We start from the raw sequence: 21,283 nt of genomic DNA on the forward strand, positions 1-21,283 counted from the left end.
AATAAACTGTGATGTAGCAGAAGATTTTATGAACATACCAGTGTGTGTGGTTGCCCTTCATAATTAGGTGTTGTGGGTCTCTGCCACTGAGACTGAGCTCCTGCAGAGAGAAAACTTTTATTTTATAATTGTAGTCCTTCAATTTACAGCAGATGGAGCTGCATACTCATTTACTTAAAAAACATCAACAATGCAGGGGATCATTTTGGTTCCAACAAGTTCAACTGATTCATGATTGTGTGCCAAAAACAAGGTTGCAATCAAACAGAACAAGTTAAAAAAATTAGACTTGTAAAGTGAATGTGTGCTTAAAAATGAAGTATGTCAAATGTGTGGTTGCATGAGAGACAAACCGAATGACAGAAAAGCTTAGTTATGATTTGAAAAAATGTAGAGCCGTTAGGGCTGACGGACTAGGATTTTTAAAGAAAAGTAATGTGTTCATGAAGCTGCAGATTTCTTGATATTGTTGTTTAAAATGACACATTACATTAGCTGATGGGATTATCTGACACTTAAATTATCTTTATTCTGGAAAAGAACTTTACCTGCAATGGCCTGAGGGGATCCAGGAGTGGATGGAGCCGAGGAGAAGTTATTACTGTTGTGGTCCGACGGGTATATCTGATGGATTTAAAAAAACAACAAAAAAAAAAACCCTGAAATTATTGCACGGTTGAAGACGGAACAACACTGCTGTTAAGTGCAGTTTGCATGAGGAAGCATGGTTCAGACTAGTGCTGGCCAACATGACAATTTGTTTGAAAAAAAAGTTTTCATGGCAACCATTATGAGACTAGTTTCATTTCACTCTGACTGAATTTATACTTAATAATGTTCACCCACTTTGTATTGATCCCCGAAGTGAAATTTGTGTTGACATTCTGTTATTGAGGGAAATGATATTCCCAAGCAGGACCTATGGACATGTATTATTGGAAAGGTGTCAGCGCGGGGGGTTGTTGGGGGCGCCCCTGAGCTGTTGGGTGACTTGCTCAAGGGCACACTTGCAATACTAGGAAAATTAACTGACACATCTCTGCTGCCCCCTTAAAATGTCCTCCATCGCAGATTTTTAGGTTGTCGAAATAGATCAAACCCTTTGGAAAATATTTGTCATTGTTTTGTTGCCAATCACTAAAAACACTCCCCCCCCCCCCCCCCCCAAAAAAAAGAATAAATAAAAAAATAACCCACTGAAGCAAGAGCCTTCCCAATTTCATCTCCTGAACTGCCAGCTGTGGTGCCTCGGTTTGCTGCAGAGACAAAAATAAATGATGTCAGTCAGATGACCCGTTAATTGTGTTCAGAATTTAATAAATCGTGTGAACATGGGAGTTAACAGAAAATCTGACAATCCTTTTTTGGTATTTCATTTTAAGGGTTGCCTACCCATGATGCTTTCTCCGTTGATGGCAGGTGTGTGGTTGTAGGTGGTGGGGGCAGAGTGGAAGCCGTTAACTTCGCTGCCATGCAGAGGATAGTTCTGTGGGGACAGAGGCAGGGGTTGACGCTTCTGGAGAGAGGATACAAGTAGCATTAAAAAGGAACATAAACCCTACACAGAGAAAATGAACAAAATGTAACAAATGCATTTAGAAAGTTTTATCATTAACCTTTATGTGAAATCCACAATGTAAATTATATAATTGATGCAACTCAGATTAAATGCAGCTTTATTAGAATAAATGCACAGACACTTTTGTTCCACTAAAACATGGACGATGTGAAGTATTAGATAGAAAAAAAAAAAGATCACAATAAAACACACCATCCTGTCCTGTGGGTTAATAGCAGAGAAGGAGCCCGGCTGTCCAATGTGAGGAGAGTTGCCCAGCATGGCAGAGTAGCCAGAAGAGGACCAAGGGTCTTCTGAGAAAAGCAGAAAGACATTTGGAGAAATCACAAAAACAGACAAGATGAAAGAACAAATTCATTTGCGTGACATCATGTGAATCGTTACCTGGCACATAGAAAGGGTAGACAGCTCCAGGCTTCGCACCGGGATATCCTCCATTGTCTCTGGAATACTCGTCCCCAGCATACACCTAAGCAAACATGCAGACGATGAGCAGTCGAACAGAGATCTCTACAACGAGTACTGAATAAAAATGTGTGGTCCAGAGTTATCGAATGGTGAAATCTCCCGTAATTTGCATTTCAGGACATTAAGTTTTTTTTTACACCTTTTTGACATTAAGTTCAATTCTCCTCTAGCTCTCGAAGCCAATTTTCAAGAAACATAACTTTTGATTTAGAAAAGAATTACCCGCTAGAAATTAAGAAAACAAAAACAACTTATTTAATATACACATCAGAAGACACTAAAAAGTCATTCCTATTATTCTTTTGAAAAAAGTATTTTGACTTGCCCTGAGCAGGAAGCTGCATTCTGATCGCCACATTTAATGTCAAGCACTGAATTTAAATCTATGTAGTTACACTAGCTTCAAACAGCCACAAGGTGGCAAGAGGGAGTCTGCGGGCTGTGGAGGCAGGTCGGGTCTTCGCCTGTGGGGGAGAACACAGCGGCCATGCCATGCTGGGCACAGCGACGGCATGAATCCCAGTGCACAGTGAGCACTTCCTCTAGCTCCCAGGACCCTAGTGACATCGCACTGCCTGGCCTGCAGCCCCTCCCTATAACACATTCAGGCTCCTCTCGCACACATACCATGCATTTGATGAGCCAACACACACACACACACACACACAAATAAGCACACACACAAACATATACACACACTCTGCTCTAGCAAAACCTTCAAACGGGCACTCTCGCATTGTTTATGCGATCAACAGAGGACAGAAGTTGAGGAATAAAACATGAAAATGAGCAGCGCTGATGAAATCGAACACGTTTTAACTTAAAGAGTCCAAACACATCCCCTACATATGGTGAAAAAAAACCCCAACTCTTTCCTTCAGTGCCACACATCTCCTGCCTCTAAAGCTACAAACTGAATATGGTCATGAGAAGCCCTCCGTTTTCCCACACCATCAGCCACAACTCAGTCTGTCTTTTCCTCTTCTCCTCTGTAGTTCATGACAGATAAGAGGAAGAGAGAGAGAATGGAAGCTATGCTGCAAAGAATGCTAATCCAGAGAAGGGATTTTTTTCTGTAATTTGATTTAACAGGGAGAAGTGGAAAGGGAATGGAGAGATGCACTTCTAATTACAGAGCCATCTGCCTGTTCCTGGACCACATCCAACTCCACAGGCAGCTGGGCTGAGGAGAGGGAGCGAAGAGAGGGAGAACGATGGGGGCTGGGATCCAGTCAGCGAGTGAGAGAGCGAGAAAAGAGAGAGAGAGAGAGAGAGAGAGAGAGCGATTGCAGTGGGTAGGGGTGGTAGAGGGGCAAGGGGGAGGATTGAGAGGAAAAAAATGAAGGCCCCGATGATTTATGAAATGGGAAGAGAGATAAGGGGTGTGGGGGGGGGGGGGGACAGGAGAAGGTAATCTAAATGACTTAAACAAAGCTTGATATGGCCAGGGGAGTGTGAAGGAAACAGGGGATTTAAAATGATCACGGTTAATTCAGGGGAAAACATGACGGAGATGGTTTCATTTAACAATAGGCTTTGAGTTGTTTTATGGGGAACAATGTCGAGCGAATCCTGCTGCTGTAGATGGGAACAGAAAACTACACAATGACTGATGAAGCTGGATAATTGTATCCTCAGGAAGAAAGGGGATTCTGGGCTAAAATCCTCCACTAATGAGGGTTTAATGTAATTCGGGTGATGACTGTGTAAAGGTCTCTACACTAGAAAAACTTAGGTTGTTGCAGGTAGATGCAGATCAACATCAAACTAACCTCAAAATTACTTATTAGTCCACTGGGCAACAGGGGAGGAAGGGGAAGAGAAGTTTCTCACCGCTTTATGACTTTTTCAGGTAAAAGGAGAGGAGAGTTCACGTGGTTAGGGAAAGGATCTTGTGAACAGGCTTTGGTGAGTTAATTAGTGTAGTAGCATGAGGGAATGAGAAAATGGCTGTTATACGTCCAGTAAACAAGTTTCAGGAACATGATTTAATGTACAAAAGTAAATAAAAGAAAAATCAAGTTGACAAGGTGGTATAAGGATGGGAGAGGGGTGTGCAAGGGAGGAGAGACCACAGGATCATCATCAGCAGTCATTAATCTGGGATCAGACACGAGACTAAGAGGCCTCGCAAGCACCACGCCTCACAACTGGGTCACTCACAGGGGGAGGCCCACCCAGGCCATCATGTGGTGAGGCGTAGGCGGAGGGCTGGGTGAAGTGGGGGAGGGGGGTTCACCCACACAAACATGTCATAATTCGCACAAAAACCACACCACTGTCATTTACACTGCGGGAAATTACTGAGTTCAGAGAAAGAGAAAGAGAGAGAGAGAGAGAACTTGGCCAGACAGAGCCTCTGTTAGGGCTTTCACACATGCAGAAAACTAATGAAAAAACCCCTGATATTTGCAGGAGAAGCTGCATGCGTGAACGCAAGTATTTTTTCACCATAAAGTCTGATTAAGTTGATGAGAGATACATGAGAACGCATCAGGATATTATCCAGAGAATTCAGCTCAAGCCAGTGGGAGAGGGTGGTGACGTTTATATCCTGTATATGAACGTGACCACTAAGATCTCCATGCATGTGTTCAAACTGTTGCACTATGGTTTCTGCTCGTCAGTATACTTCTCTGCTCTTTTATTGATATTATGATCCCCCCCCCCACCCGCCAGGTCAGGAGAATAACAGGAACAGTGGAGTTCATATATAAAAACAGCTTGTGATGTAAGCCCCGTTTCCACCAAGCAGTTTGGATCAGTTCGTCTCGGTACGATGCACATTTTGCGGTGTTTCCATACACTAATCCGGGAAATATTCCCAAATAATCAATCTGTATCGTCCTACTTTTTGGGACCCTTCCGTTGGGGTGCCAAGAAAAGGTGGAGCTAAACACTGCAGTCCACTGATTGGTCACAAAGAATCGTCACTTCCCGCGTGTCAAACAAAACTCCGCCCCGTTTAAACTATTGACTGTAATACCCAGCTGACTGTTTATGTCTCATTGTGGCACACAGCCTTCGCTGAGACAAAGCTTGATTGAGTTTTTGTAATAAAGAGTCACATGTCAGTGACAGAGGAGATGAACTGCTGGATGTCTTCCAGCGTTGGTTTTGTTTGTGCCGCGTTTTTCTACTTTGTTGAGTTTATTAGTTAGCGGTTAGCTGTTAGCTGCTATCATGTGATGCTATTACGTAGCGGCTATCGTCATCCGGCTTACACGCCGCCTATCAAATAGGGCACGGGTGGCTGTGGAAACACAAACGGGATCGGGCTTGATCAAACCAAACCGTACTGTATCATCATGAGATGAAGGACAGCACGGACACTTATAAAAAAAACCCAGAAATTTCTTCATTCCTGCAAAACACAAGGGGTCAAAAATCGAACCAAGTAGAAGGTTCACAGTTCAGTCTCTTTTCTGACAGTTTGGGAATCTGATAACAACACACCTAATCAATGCAGCAGTTACAGTCGCTGCAACTTTAACTCAAACTACGAAAGATCAAGACTTCCTTTCCTGCCAGATTACACTTCCAAGGCTTGAATTTACTTCATCCATGCTTTAAAGAAATATCAGCATACTTAGTTTTCGTTTAACCCCTCTGTGTCAAAGTTTTTCAATACTTACTTGATGATAAAAACATGGGGCAGAGACAAGGCTAAGTGCAGGATAAGAGGCCTTCACTTTACAATCTAAAATTCCCAAGCACAACCAATATTTACACAAACTGGTGGAAAAAAAAAAAAAACTTTAAACCTCATAATCTCTCCCTCTATAGCTTCAAGGTGCAGTTGTGAAACACAGATGCCAGAAGTGAGCAGACGCAGAGATACCATATCCAGTTAATGTTTGAGGTCACTCTTGTCACCTGAGAACTACAGTAGCGTGAGGACTTGGTTACAGAAAATGTTTGTGTACTGGCAGTATTTCATAGAAATGATCCAGTGGCAGCTCTGGCAGCACGATTGGGCTCTAATAGAAACAGTGACGCCCACTCAACGACCCACTCGGGTTCCTCCAACTTGAAATATCGTGTGTGCTCTCTTACAAAGCCATGCATTTGATGGTTCAGAGTGATGAGGAAATTAAAATAGTGTTGTGTAGAAAATGCTACACTACAAGACAAAGCAGTTGTGAAATTGTGCAAATGGGCTCCGATTCATTTATGATTTGCAGGAATTAAAGCTGTATGGTAATAAGAACGAAATGTTCCAACTAAGCAAATTAAGTAAGAGATTGTCTAGCTCTTTTAAACCAACACTGAGATCCTGTATATATCAAGAATGTAACCATGACTTGTGTTTCCAGCTATGTGTGGTTGCCGTCATCCACGCACACATCAGCTGCTGGGAATTCTGGGCCCACTGACAAAATGTGACACTTGGTACAGTAAATCAAAGCTCTATATGACACTTCATACTGCTTGGGCCTTGGATTGGGGTTTGATTTCACTTTGTGGAGCACATTTGATGCTGGATTCAACATTTTAACATCCAACCTAAACCTTAACATTTTCAAGGAAAACAAATGGCCTGACAATTATGAACCTAGACTCCGAGAAGGATTTTTTACTATGTGAACTATCTTGCCAAACAACTTAAATTATTTATTTCTACATTGTCTTTTGCTTATAAAAAAAGGAAAATAGCTCTTTAGAAATCAAGCAAGAGACACATCGACCTACCTATATATATATATATATATATATATATATATATATATATATATATACACACACATATATATATGTATATATATGTATCGACTGCCAGAAACATATATAAACCATTATTATCCAACACCATCAACATCTTAGAAAAGCAGGTCACATATTGGGCCACAGAAAAAGGCAAGTTATTGACCTGACAAAGAACCTCTAAATCCTGTCAAATTGCTTGTCTACATGACAACCAGACCCTAAACACCAATTGAAACCACTTGAGTGTAGTGTAGAAACAACCACAACAATGATGTTTACTGAGGCCTGAGTTGACTGTCATCTCACAGAGTCTGACTGAGCAGAGGGTCTTTACCCCCGTCTGTCACAGAATTGCTCAAGCAGAGTGGGGATAGCAGCGTCAACATGCTGTGTGTTTCTATGTGTGGCAAATGTTTGGGAGCAAGAGAATGATAGAGAGAGGACTGGCTGTGAGCTGTGAAGGCGAGCAGAAATAAGCTCTCACCGAGGATGGCAGGCCAGGGGGTTTCCGAATCTTCTTTGGCTGGGTTTCTACATTCAGGGAGACAGAGAGAGAAAATGGTGTGAGACGAAAACACAAATAAGGACACATATGCCAATGTTATATCAGTTCAGGTGCTGTTCCGTCATGTGCTCTGGTGGAAACAAAACAGACAACACTGAATACATGTATGTGCATATTAGTGTAGAGGTATGGTCATAGCCATAACTAGCCTAAAATGTACGCATCTTTTGGGGCAGCGGCGGACTTAGTTTTTAGTGTACAGAGGCTAAAGAGCTTCAAGCAGGCTGTCTGGGTTCAACTCCGTCAGTCCTCGCTCTCTCATTGGTTTCCCACTTTATCCACTGCACTACTCTAAATAAAGGCTTAAAGGCCCAAAATCAAATCCTCCAAACATGAACATATGCATCTATGTAATTTCAATATTCAGTAAGTTGAGAAAAAAAAAAAACACAAAATGAAACAATAGCTTATGGTCAAAGATAATCTTGTAAAAAAAATTGACAAAAATTAGAAGCTGCTTACAGCCATGTTTTCTGATTTCACATCTCTGATCCTATGAGGTCATTGATTTAATAGGACTGAAACAAAAACATTTTTCAATGAGTTAATTGACAAATCAGTTGTTTTGATAATCCTTAAATAATTCGTCACCCCATCTCCTTAGCTAAATACTTAAGAATGACTCTTTACTGGGTCTCAAATGTTTGTATTCTGTATTTATTTAACTAAAAAATGTAATGTGTTTAGATTACAGAGTCTCAAGATTTAAACTGTCAAATGAAAAAACCTGAAGAAATACACTTTGGCCTTGAAATTTTTTTTGAAATTCAATAGTTTATCATCTGGACCATAGTCCAAAGAATGAACTAACAGTGTATCCAAATAATAATACGTGGCAGCCCTAGTTAGTCCACCATGACTGGCCCCGTTCTCTTACCTATACTTCCATCAGGTGGCCTTCTTCTGGGGTTGTTTGGATATGATGGATAAAACTGGGAGCCAGATTTTAGGCCTGAAGGAGACATGGCATCAGGGCTGGGCATTGCTATGTCAGTAGGAAGAAACCCAGGCTAGAAGAAGACGATAAAGAAAAAGGGTTTTACTTATAATCCCTGAAGTAGCGTGGGAGAGCAAGATACCAAGAGCTTCTAGGAAATGAAGACAGATGATTCAAAGTATTTAACGTGAAAAGAGAAGTGAGAAAGCATGGTTTCCTCTATATAGACACACTAGTAAAAATCAGCTCTGTAAAAACACAAATATACAGCATATACGTGTAACCTGATCAAAAGGTTATACACTTAATGGAAACATACCTGGCTTCCAAAGGGCTGGTATGGTGGCCTCTCAGTTTTACCTGAAAGAAGAACAAAAAAAGTGAAGTTCCAATAAAAAACGTAAACGCTAGTAAAATCAAAATCAGATGTACATGGCAATGAAAAAAACAAAACAAATGAATAGTAGGTTTTCCCAAGTACAAAAAGTCCAGAGATGCCCTCCCCTTTTTTTCTGTACGCTCAGCTGCATAAAGCCGCCTGCCAGACGAAACCCAAGGGAAGGTTTCTGCTTCAGTGCCCACACATCCCCATCATTCAACGGATGAACACAGGCGCACACACATGCACATACGTGTGTGTGGACACATACACATTCTACCACTGAGAAAACAATTGGTCAGAAAGTATGCACGAAAGTTGAAAGAGGCAGATTCAACATGGCTGTGTTCATACTGGACTGTGACAGATCCTCTGGCACTTACATACACATTCATATGGTTATTCTTACATTTTTAACATGTCCGCACAGTGTCATTCATTAAAAACAGTAACAAGAAAGTAAAAAAAAACAACAAACAAACCTGGGATCCCTGAACTGATGAATGGAGAGGACAGGCTTTCATGCTCACTGAAGTGGGATCCCTCAGGGTAGCCCTAAAGAAACAAAAGGTATTAAGTAAAATATGAGAAACTTTAGGTAAAGAAAGTCTTTGAATTGAAAGCTCAAAATATAGACATACAAACTCTAACACACCCAGAGACCTAAATGATAACCACTACCCTATCTTGCTGGCTCACCTATATGCCCCCCCCCTGCTTTTCTCTCCAACAGGATCCATGCCAAACAAATCTGCATTAGTTTAGAGGATTCAAACCGACTTTCTTAATTATCAACTTGTGGTAATCAAAGCCTGCTGCCTCTTTTTCACCCTCCGTTTCTTGTATTTACACTGAGTTGTGCCAAGACATTTACAGCGGATGTGAAGCTGACATTACCGGTGGGCTTCTACAGAGGTTCTGGGATACAAGAAGCTTGCCAATTCTGGATCCTGAGCCAAGGTTATTGGGTAGGCAGTGAAATTACCACTTCAAAATCAAACATGGCACACAGCATGAAATAGCGCGATGCTGTTGCATTGGTAGGGTGAAAGGGTGTGACAATATCCTAGCATCTGGTGTTAGGGCTAATGTCTCAAAACTTTAAATAATATGCAATTTAAGAGTGCGAGTGTGTATTCAAATCTTACCCGTCCTTGGCTGAATGATGGGCTGTTCTGTTCTGCTGATCCCCAAGACCCTGAGCCGCTGCGCTCATCTACTGCTGTGGACAGAGAACTCATTAATGAAGGGTATGTAAAGAGCATGCAAGTTAGAGACAAATCACAATTTAAAAATAATCTATGACGACAAAGGATTATTTCAACCATCCAATTCAAGCACATCATTATTATCCTATATGTTTCTGCAGAAATGTACAGGTGATCTAAATTTGGACAGGTATCAAGGGAACCAGTCACTACCTCCTCCTCTTAACGTTAAATGTCTCAAAGTGGCCACAATGGGTTTGCAGGAGTAAGTATCACTACTGATCAAAGGCGCTGCTGCCAAATTCAAGATGCAACGATGCACCACTTCTAAAAAATAAAAATAGTGAATACATGTCAGTGATCCCATTAGTGTTGATTGTAGACACTGAACAGCAGAAAATGTACAATCCACATCCCGAATCTAATGCATCTAAACCACACATGACTACTCAGTCAGTTTGACGTAAAAACACCTAAAATAACACCAAACTAAATATTTAAAGCAAAAACATGAAGCATAATGTTTTAGGTAAAGAAAGAGTCGATGTGTTGCACAAAGGAAAAACACAGCCAAAAGACTGCTGAAGCAGAAAACTCCAAAATACCCCCATCATCCCCTTCTCCCTGTCTTATGCACTAATGCAATCCAGGCTCTCTGGAGACACAAGCCTTAATTGCATGCTGATTTGCATAATTGTGCATATTAATGTGGTTGCCTTATGAATATTCATATTCAGTCTTTGATTTTTGCCTAATTAAAAAAATGTGTGTGAGAAAGCAAAAGAGAGGGAGCGAGTGGAAGGAGAAAGCAAGGAGACGAGAGAGAGAGAGAGAGAGAGAGAGAGAGAGAGAGAGAGAGAGAGAGAGAGAGAGAGAGAGAGAGAGAGAGAGAGAGAGAGAGAGAGAGAGAGAGAGAGAGAGAGAGAGAGAGAGAGAGAGAGAGAGAGAGAGAGAGAGAGAGAGAGAGAGAGAGAGAGAGAGAGAGAGAGAGAGAGAGAGAGAGAGAAACAAGAGGGATGGCAGAGTGAGAGGGGTCTGGGCGAGATCAGCTGCCTGGCTGACGAGTGAGAATGAGTGATGAGTCTAACAGAGCGGTGCAAGCACCTACATACGCTGCGACAGCAGTGATCTATGGAGCCGATGCCAGTGGCATGTAGAATCAGATGAGCAGGGAGGAGAGGGGACCTCAAAAGATCAGCCTCGCTCACTGTCAGATCGGCCCTGCTGAAAGGCCACAGCACGAATAAAGCTCTGCACCACCGTCAAGCATGTCCAATGGCACAGGACATTGGTGAAGGGCTCGCTGCTAAATAAAGATGACAGACCTTGTATAAAGATGTTTCAGACAAACCTTCATGCCAGAAAAAGGTGGCAAGAAATTAGCCAGATAAAAAAAAAGAAAAAAAGAAATTAAAAAAAATCAGAAAACAAAACAAACAGACTGGAAGTGAGTACTCTTGTATTACTCACTTGTTATTTCTTTCCACTTTAAGACACTAGCTTCAGTCACATTATAGATGAAACACTAGCTTTTATTTTGTTATGCATACATATACTACAATCTTAAAACAGGTACACGATTTCTAAACACATTACCTCTAGCCCTATTCAGACCGCTGTTTTAAATGGGCAATATTAAACGTTTCACCTCAAATCTGAATGTAGCTGAGGCCTAATGGGGGACAAAGTGTTCCCCTATTTGTAACGTCCTCAAAAGGTAATAACAGAAGCAGGACGAGATCAGCAACGAAACAAGAGAATTCACAGGCTGGAACAAGAATATTATGCTATTGTGTTAACAATATGGATGCACAAAAATGTCACCACGTCAGAACTTGATTACGATTTCCTCGCAGAAACACAGTCAGAAAAGAAATGCTGTGCTGAGTAGGCCTACAGAGTAACTTCATAATTTTAACAACCGTTTCAACACAACTCTTTCGCCTGTTCAGCCTCCATTTGGCCAGCGGGGGTGCAGAGGATAGAGTGAAAGCACGGCTGTGCAGGAGAAGTCTGACAACATTGTTTCACACTTCCTGGAGTAATTAACTCGGAGGCAATTAAAACAAGGTGGAGAGCTGCTGAGGTGACACTGACGCTCAGCCAGCCTAGGAGAGCGGAGAGGTCTGTCTCTGGTGTTCCTCTCTATAACATGAACATACAATGACTGCCAGAAACCCCAAAAGATTAAGTCCTAAAACACCTATCTGTAAGATGATCCACCATGGAGATCACATGCGACCCTTTCCATTTAATATCAGATTTTTATTATTATCATTATTCATGGAATGTTTTGGGGACTGAACCAAACAAATCACTATTGTGATGTGTGCATGCACAACACTCAACTCAGGATGACCTGAAGCCCATCTTATAGCCATGCTTGTATCATATGATTTAAACCAAAAGCACCACTTCTCTCCTTTACACTACTAATCTACAATCAAATATGTCTGACCAGTCCGTGGTTAAAATAGATCACAGCTGTACAGTTCAGGCTGCATGTGAACTGCAGATTGATCCGCTGTACAACTAGAGAGTAAAATTCACTCTTTTCAAAAGATTTTTTTGGAACGTGTTTTTGCAGATTTCACACAATGAGTCATAAATTGTTGACTGCATGGTGGCTTTGTTTGAAATGCTGCTATAACATTGCTTCTCGCTGTGGCTGCGTTAATCACGCAGCCATCAGCTGGTGGCTTCACATGACAGAGATTTGACGTTTATAACGTTAAAGTCTGAAGTTGAGCACTGGGGTTCAGTCCAATACACCGCTAAATGAACAGTGTGTTTCTGATAAGTGTTTAAATGTGTCAAAGCTTGTATCGGAAAAAAATGAGATTCTGTACATCATAGCACTTTTTTTTTTGTTGTAATTTAATGATTAGACTTTTAGTGAAGTTGATGAAACGGATGGGGGGTTACGAATACCGAGTAAAATGATGGAATTCCTGTAATAAACTTTGGAAGTATGAAATTTAAAATAATTCCCTTTAAAAAAAAAAAAGAATTTCAAGTTTACCCAACTCCTTTTATAATTATTGTATTTGTAGAAATGTTTTAAAGATCCAATCTGTGACTAAAATCGATCATACTTTTCAGGTAAAATTTAACCACTGTGCATGCAGAGTGTCCCCTGCAGGTAAAAAAGGTTGATCACTTATTGAATTATTAACTTAACACACGTTACGTTTGCTTTATCATTAAAACCACAGGTTTTTCTTCTGACATACATCATCAATCCAGATTTTACTATGAACGTTTTTCAAATGAAAAGTCACAAAGCAAAACAAATACTGACTCACAACCAGGAGCCAGAAAAATATTTATTTTCTGAACCACAAAGCCTTCTCAGGGATGCAGTCTCTGAACATCTAATTTATTTGAAGAAGGAAGCCACTATCCTTTGAGATTTCTTCTCTTGCGAGGGTTGAAGCTTTTCAAACTACAGCCCACCGATGCAACTTTTGAGAAAAACGTGACACTACACTGCAAGTGGGAGCAAAAACACAGCTCATAGTGCAAAAGCCAAACGCATCGTTCTGTAAGAAATCTACCAGGTGAAACCACATGTGTAAATTCACAGAGTTGTTTGTTGTGATCTTAGGGTAGCGATTCCTGTCGGGTCTTCTGTGTTTGTGTGTTTATGTGTGACGGGGGTTGGAGACGTTGCCAGCAGCTGCAGAGGTGACAGAGGGGACGCCTGCCTAAAGGCTTGTAGGCTTGGCCAGCTCCCACCACAGACCGTCACACTCTGCCTCCCCTACTTCTCAAACATCCCTCACTTCTTGCCAATCCTCTCCTCTTTCCTCTCCCCTCTACTATACCCGACACACCCTTCCCCACACTTCCTCGCACACACACACACACAGTGGCCACTGAGGAAGGGAGAAGGACGCCTAATGCAATTAGCACCCCTCTGAGCACTTTTGTGTTGATGAATAGAGGTGGTCTGGTGGGCCAATAGGCTGCTCACTGCCGTTCCCGCGCTGCTGGATCCCTGAATATACAAGCAACCAACGTCATAGATGGACAGTGCTCCTCGACGTTCAACATTAAAAATCTGTTTCCTGGCCTTGAAAACATCCAATTTTGAAAACTAAGCAATCTCTTGTCAAAGGGAGGTCCTGACAAATTAAGGCATGACCATAAATAGCTAATATTCTAGCTATTTTTCCGCTCATATAAACAGTCTGTGTGTATGTTTTACTATAAACTGAGTGGAGTCCCTGCTAATGTGCGATGACACAGTACCTTAACCTCCCAGGCTCAAACTCACAAATGCTAACTTTTTGACTCCCATGTGCTGTTAGTGGGTACCTGCAGACCTCCCAAACTTAAATGGGAGGGCCTGAATTATCACATAAAAATTAGTGTCATTGACAGAGGGTCACACTTTAGGACATGAGGAGGGGGGAAGGAATTAACTCCTCACTGCTTAGTAATTGCCTGCTGTAATAGAAACAAACAGAATCCTGTCTTCCAAGGGCTGATCCCTCTATTCAACAAGCTCTCTCTTCCACTCTGGCCACTCGGTGCATGCTGGGCCAGTTTAAGAGGCTGCGAGCTGGGGGTGAGGGACATTGTCTCGGACTCAAGCCATTTCCTGCAGATCAGTGGGGGTAAGAGCCCAGCGCGGTGTTGGGGGAGGAGTGTTTTACACTTCAGGGTGGGGGAGTCGTTTCAAGTCCATAAGCCCCTTTTTTTGCCTTTGTTCCTCAGTGGCCAAGTTCTCACTCTGGGGAACACTCGGGAGTGTGACTCGATTTCACACGCCAGGTTGGCAGGGTGACAGAGGAATGAAAGTAACACTACAGACTAATAACATTCAGGAAGAGAGAGGAGCCCACTCAAAGGACTCAGGTGATGGAGGGGGTTAACTACATCCACTTTACAATAGTTAGGTAACGAAGAAATAGGAAATGAAGGAGAAAAACAAACTGACCAGTGAAGACAAAATCATTTCTCAAAGATAGAAACAAAGGAAGAACAGCATAAAGGAGCATGATGTTTGTCACTTAGTTGGAATTTCTTCCCAAAAAACTGTTCATCACCTGGTACAATTCCAAAAAGCCTACCTGATCCACCAAACTGGCTGCTGGCGAGTGTCATTGTCCTGTTCTTCCCGTTGGCAACTGGAGGCGCGAACATCTACAAGACAAAAGAGTAAAGATATGGTAACTAACAAAGAAAAGGACCGCACACTTCACACATCCTACTTCCTCTAATTAAGCAGACACATGTAGTGCAGACCATCATTTCAGTGTTGAAACAGTCTAAAGTCACCCACAACCTACTTCCGAACATGATTCCACCTCCTGTGCCGTCTCAAACCACACTAGAAAAAACATTTAGTGAAAAAACCCCTCAAGGTTTTTTATTTTTCAAAACTCAAGTAAAGGCTGACATCTATACAATTAAAGTTGAGGAATATTTTGGTCCCCACCTCCCAAAAACTTAGACAAAAATTATACGTAAAAATGTTGTTTTTTTTTGTTATTTGTTTGGATTGGATTTTTTGTTTAAAAAAAATGCTTTTAAGGCCATGATATCAGCGAGCCACTGAGGGAAATTAACACGGTCATCTAAATAGCTGTTTGGTTGCAGTTTTGAGTCCAGTTCATTTCTCATAATCAATCTGTCCCTCGTGCATATGATCTCTGTCTCCTTTTTTCGTTCTTTTTTCTGGGCATGTCTTTGTCTAAATCTGTTGGACTGCCTCATTTTTGTCTCCATTAGATTTAGTTGCAGATATCTTAAACAATCTAATCCTTGCTTTATTCAACAGAACTACCGACAGGCACACGCCTTTCTAGCTGGCAATGAAACAAAGGAGGACATATATTTCGACATTGTATGACAGTTTCGCACCCAATTATCAATGTCATATTTAGACAGAACATCTGCTGATAGAAACTGGCAGCTGATCAATCTGAGCTTTTCTAACACAACCCAACTGTCTAATGAGAACCTCCCACTAACCCCCCCCCCCCTCACAACAAGCAGTGTTTTTCTTTCAGGGGGAACGGCTTCCTTTAAATACCCATGGTGTGGCAGACTAGACCTATATTAACAGAGCTGCAAACTGAAAAACAAGTCACTATGATGGAACCCTAGCAGCTATTTAAAAAAAAACAAAGGTTATTTTGTTTTAGAGAAGAAAAATAACTAACACGGCTCTGTTGGACCTCTGAGATGTTTATGTGAGTGTAAAGCTTAACAAAAGCTTTGCAACCAAAAAGAAGAAGAAAGAAGAAAAGCAGGTAAAACAGAAACAGAAGTATGTCCACTTTGGAGATAATGTTGGAAGGATAAAAAAACACCTCAGTGAAAATGTCTTCCTAAAGACAAATAATGTAAAATATGACAAAAGAAAACCAGAAGTGAATCCTAACTTCTCATCTCAGTTCTTATATAACATTATTATTAGATTGTGTTAACAAGACAAACAGGAGGAAATGACTTCTTGTTATTCATCAGTATTTCTATTTTTCAGCGGATGCCAGTTCACTAGTGATGATCCGCTGTCTCATTTTGGATTTCTGAAACGCCTACATAATTGAATAAGCTATGTTCTAAACCATGATCCATTTTACACCCGTCACCCTGAGGTATTTCACTTTGATGTAATCAGCATTATCGCTGCATGCCAAGAACGAAGGACGGAAACATTTGGAGCGGACACAACCTATTGTTACATTTGTTTTAAATATTCCTGTGACCATTTTTTTTTTTGAGACATTAAACTTCCCACTGAGTTTTTTCGCTCGCACCCCCCCCCCCCCTTCTCTCATTCAGCATTCAGACCTCCAGCTCTCGTTTGACCATACCCACACCTGTATCGCTCTCTCTTTAGCTCTTCCTCCCGCTGCCCCCCCGAACCACCCAGACTGCACTCCCACTCTCTTACCGCGCTGAAATCCAGGAGGTCGTTGAGTTCCTTGTCAGTTCCCACTGCAGCCATTCTTTGCTGCTGTTCGCTCATACCCTTCAGTCTCTAATAAACCCTATGAGAGAAATTTGCAGATACAGGGTTTTAATGGCACTAGCAAGCACACAGAGAAGTTACATATAGCTCTTAAAAAAACAGAGGATGAGGGTAATGACTGTTTTTAACTACTCTGGCTTTGAGGTAACGCAACCCTTGAGATGATTTGTATTGGCAAGTTGATCGTCTTCGTTAAGATACCAATTAAGGGCAAGGTCAGCAATAATAAACACAGGTTTTTTTTGTGGTTTTTTTTTCATATATGCATTAATTTAGTGTTTGAGATGTATTGATCTAAATAATTATTCAGCTGTGTGGCTAGAATTATGGCATCTGACAGTAAGTATATTCAAATCAATGACCGTCTATAGAGTCTGGCACAAACGTACAGCTCAAATGACCACAACACCGAAACACAGGCCGATCAGGGAAAAACAGACAACACTGGGCTACTTAACACTTGAAGTGAGTCTATTAAAAATGCTAATATAAGCCAGGCAATGCTCTCCAATCCAAACAGAAAAAAAACACGACCCTGAAATAATGAATACTCTGCCTTAAATCAAGTCACTACCAAGTAATGAAGAAAAAAAAATGTCTCTCATTTTACGCAACCCTGGTAAAATAACACAACCATATGTCGATCATTGCTACATTAAAGAGAATGCAATACATTTACAATTACAGACATAATTGGGACTATTGTTAGCCCAGGGAAATAGGGGTGAAAGGCAGAGCTAATGACTGTATGCAAACACGTCATTACGAAATTACCATATGTCAACTCAGAAAGAACCTTGTCAAATGACACAGTGAGCATGAATACTGGATTTACCCTGTGTTTTGCATTCCGACACAAGCCTGAGGCTGCTCTCAGATGCTGAGCCTCACAGAGGACTCGTAGTAAGAGGAGCGAGCCAGCGAAGGAACAGATAGAGGCACTTGGACACCAACAGGTGGTGTGCTTTTACAGCCTCATTTGTAATACAGTGTTCCAGCATAAATGAATAAAATAGAAATACAACCAAAAAAAGAGGGAGGGATTTTGTTTGAAGGGAATGCAAAAAAAAAAGAACAAGATTTAACTCTTTACACTTAAAGGGAGGAGAAATGAGAAATGTAGATGTTGAGCCACTTGAAAGCAAAACAGACAAAAACCAGTAATGCATTGTATACATGTATGGGGGGGGGGGGGGATCACTTCTAGAGGGACGATCAGCACAGTCCAAGTTTAGTGAAGTAAGGCCAGCAGGATTAACGTAACCTTGAGACAAGTAAAGGAAGTGATCACACAGCATATATCCCCCCCAGTGTTAGTAAGCTGGAAACATGGCTGTCACTGCTTTCCAAAACTTTTGGATATGATGGAACAATCTAAGACAAGCAGACCACTAAAAGATTTGTTTTAGCAATACATGTTAAAGGAGCAGTGACAAAGAGGAGCTGGATGTAACAAAATGGCATCTACAGCTCCTGCTGGATCAATACATGAAGCTAGCAGATTAGGGGGTCTTTGTCACCCCACACAAGGCGAAGAAGAAGGCAGGCCAGTCTGCACACAAGAAGACGCTTTACAAAAACAAACTTCACTTTAAATTCATCTCTGAACAGCATACACGACTTGTGTCTGCCTGCCTCAGGTTTGGACCATAACAATGGCCTTATATAAGTTCCCTTTTCCTGCTGCCTAACAAACGTGTTATTATTATCATTGAGGAAACTATTGACAGTATAAAAAAAAATTTTTAAAGCAAAAACACAGTCCACATTTAGAGCTTGCTTTTGATGTAATAAAGATTTGTTTTTTTAAAGTAACCTAACTTTAAAACATGTTTGCCTCAAAGAGCCGCCTGGCTTTAGAGCAAAGCTTATTCATCTGTTGATTCAATGGCTGTCTAAATGAAACCTGACACAAATGTAAAAAAGATGACCACTTTAGATTACCGACGACAAACATACATGGCACTTAAAAATAGGCTATACATTTTTTTTTTATCACATCTACTACGTAGGCTACATCCTCTGCTTACTAGTAAACCATTCAGCATTTATACTACAACTATGTTGACATCCTCTTCAACACTGACAAAAAATCCAAATCAACAGTTGTGTGTTCCTGGAGTAAAAACCAAATCCGTGTTAAAAACAAATGCAACGCTGGTAGGTAGCCTATTTTCTGCCAGAGCAATTCTCCAAACTTCATGCAACAAACAGGGAGCTCTCTTTTCGTTCACATATTTCGGGTTCAAGTCGTGCATTATGAGGGAGTTCAGTGAAGGAGACGGTGGGGGTGGGAGCATGAGGAATTTCCTGCCAAATGTGCAATAAAATAAAGTCTAGCTTGTGGCCAGACACTTCCATAAAGGAGGGCTAACAAATGCGTTTTATGGAAAGTTTGTTTCTGGCTTGTGTGGAAAATACATGTAGGCCCCTAACATAAAGTTTTGTTAAAATACTCCCCCAGTGTTACACGACGTAAAGATTTCATATTTCCACACAGCCTGTGAGCTTAAGCGATGGAGGAGACACACGGTGAAAAAACAAAACAAAATGAGGCTTATTAGACTGAAGTAACATTTGACGTAAGTCGAGTCTTTTTTTTGCAGAACAAAGGGGCAATTTCCTCCTCTCCGTGGTCGATGCGGAGACCATCACACACTTTGGCTCGCCACCTCAAACCAGACAAAAAAAAAACTTAACATCCCCCCTTTTCTTTAACCACACATTCCCGACAAAACTTTCGAAAATTGCAGGCGTCAAAATATGTGACAGAAATCATGCAACTTCCCCTCGAAAAAAAATGAAGTGAAAGAAGGTGTTTTTTTTACCTCTCCTGGCCAAGTGTCTGATATCCAACAGTAAAAAGAAAAGCGGAGACTGGCAAGGGGAAAAACATAAAACTTCAAGAGAATTTCGACCTCAGTGCATGAAACGCATTGGAGCACCGTAGATGTCTTTCCTTTTGTCCTGGTAAGCCTGTTTTTCACGCAGCGCCCACGTGTTTGCTTCAATGTAACAAGTCTGTGTGCAAACAAATCTATTATAGTAACTAATCTCGCGTCTTCCTCTTTTTTTTGTTGTTACAACTGAGATGATTTCATTCTTCTCGTAGACATCTTCACCACCTCCGTCCACATTGTCAGACGCAACACCGTATCCCTCCGCACAAAAAGTGAGGGCCTCAATGCCAGCGGTGTCCGATTTCAAACGCCTTTGAGAGACGAGGTGTTTTTACAGCGAAAAAATACCGCGTCCACGTCTTTTCGATGGCCAAAAACAACAGAAATGCCTATTTCCGCAACACAGTCCCGCGGAATGTATTTTTTAATGCTCAAAATGCAGGAGCGGTGCGAGCACTATGTCGTCCAGCGGAAGGCTATCCTAAGAAAGTTACCTGCGATTACACAGCAGCAGCTTGACGAGATGGCACGATAAATGTGAGATAGCTCAGCCAATTGGAAAGCGTGTACGCTTGATTGGCAGCAACAGCAGCCATCGAAGAGCTGTAAATCCAATGTATCCCCCGCCTTCGTCTTGACGCTCACTTTCCCTGTGTGCTCAGGGAGGCTGGCTGAGGGGGGCTCCAACAAGCCCGCTGACATCATGTTATTACTATGGTTGCTGTGTCCGCTTCCCCCTTTTTTCGAATACAACAATTTCCAAAATCGATGGATTTGTTTTATTTTTCATCACAATAACAACAACTAAGAATGAATTTGTATTGTTACTGTTATTTTGAATGCTTATCGTCTACATATAAAACTATAAAACTACTACTAACTGATACGTTGTTTTATTTTTTAAAAGGCTATTAACATAGCTTTTTGACTTTTTAAAAATAGGTTGTTATTTTTTTCACCCTACTCCATATATAATCATGAAATTAGGTTATTTTCTATGACAGTTAAGTTAATTATTATTATTATCTATTATTTTCTCAATTAATCAGTTAAATGCATTGTTTACAAAATACCAGAAACACTTTATGGGGTTTAAAAAGTGTTCTGTTATCCAACCAGATAGGCACAATTTCTATCATAGCCTTTTGCAAAAACAAAGAAAGTTTACGTCAATACACACACATTTGTCAAATATTTGACATTTTATTTTTGAGGAACAAATTGGCAAAAACCTTGATTATTAAAACAGATTAAGGATGATTTGTTTCCGTATTTACTCATATATTTAATATTTGATTGATTGTGCTATCGTTTCAACAAGCCATTGTGAATGATCCGATAAACATAAAACCAACAGCACCCCTAGTAGCCCAACTGACTGCTCCAGAACAGAGTGGAGAGGAGGGGGAGCAGAAAGTGTAGGTTCTCAGTGAGGGGAGGGGGGCTGTGTGTGTCTGCGTGCATATGTGAATCAATGTGTGTTTGTAAGTGTTTGGGGGAGTCTCAGAAAAAACAGTTCAAACAGGGAAGGCATACGATATGATAACTAAAT

General features: G+C 41.1%; 1 protein-coding gene across 11 annotated transcripts in view; it reads right to left on the reverse strand.

The window, feature by feature from the left end:
* Positions 1–20,376, reverse strand: part of tcf3b (transcription factor 3b) — a 28,650-nt gene extending 8,274 nt beyond the window's left edge. For 4 of the 11 annotated variants that reach the window (XM_079350393.1, XM_079350398.1, XM_079350392.1 and 1 more), the window contains exons 1-14: positions 19,660–20,219; positions 16,754–16,850; positions 14,922–14,994; positions 9,784–9,857; positions 9,118–9,190; positions 8,576–8,616; positions 8,197–8,329; positions 7,239–7,285; positions 1,964–2,048; positions 1,772–1,872; positions 1,393–1,486; positions 1,198–1,256; positions 549–624; positions 39–100 (exon numbers count right to left, since the gene is read on the reverse strand). In XM_079350393.1, coding sequence (XP_079206519.1) covers positions 39–100; positions 549–624; positions 1,198–1,256; positions 1,393–1,486; positions 1,772–1,872; positions 1,964–2,048; positions 7,239–7,285; positions 8,197–8,329; positions 8,576–8,616; positions 9,118–9,190; positions 9,784–9,857; positions 14,922–14,994; positions 16,754–16,828 — 993 coding nt within the window. In that variant the 5' untranslated portion in view covers positions 16,829–16,850; positions 19,660–20,219. The other 7 variants (XM_079350395.1, XM_079350399.1, XM_079350391.1 and 4 more) reach the window with 5 other exon arrangements.
* Positions 20,377–21,283: the final 907 nt, after the last annotated feature.

Source organism: Symphodus melops, assembly GCF_947650265.1.
Source record: "Symphodus melops genome assembly, chromosome: 8".
Classification (NCBI taxonomy): Eukaryota; Metazoa; Chordata; class Actinopteri; order Labriformes; family Labridae; genus Symphodus; species Symphodus melops.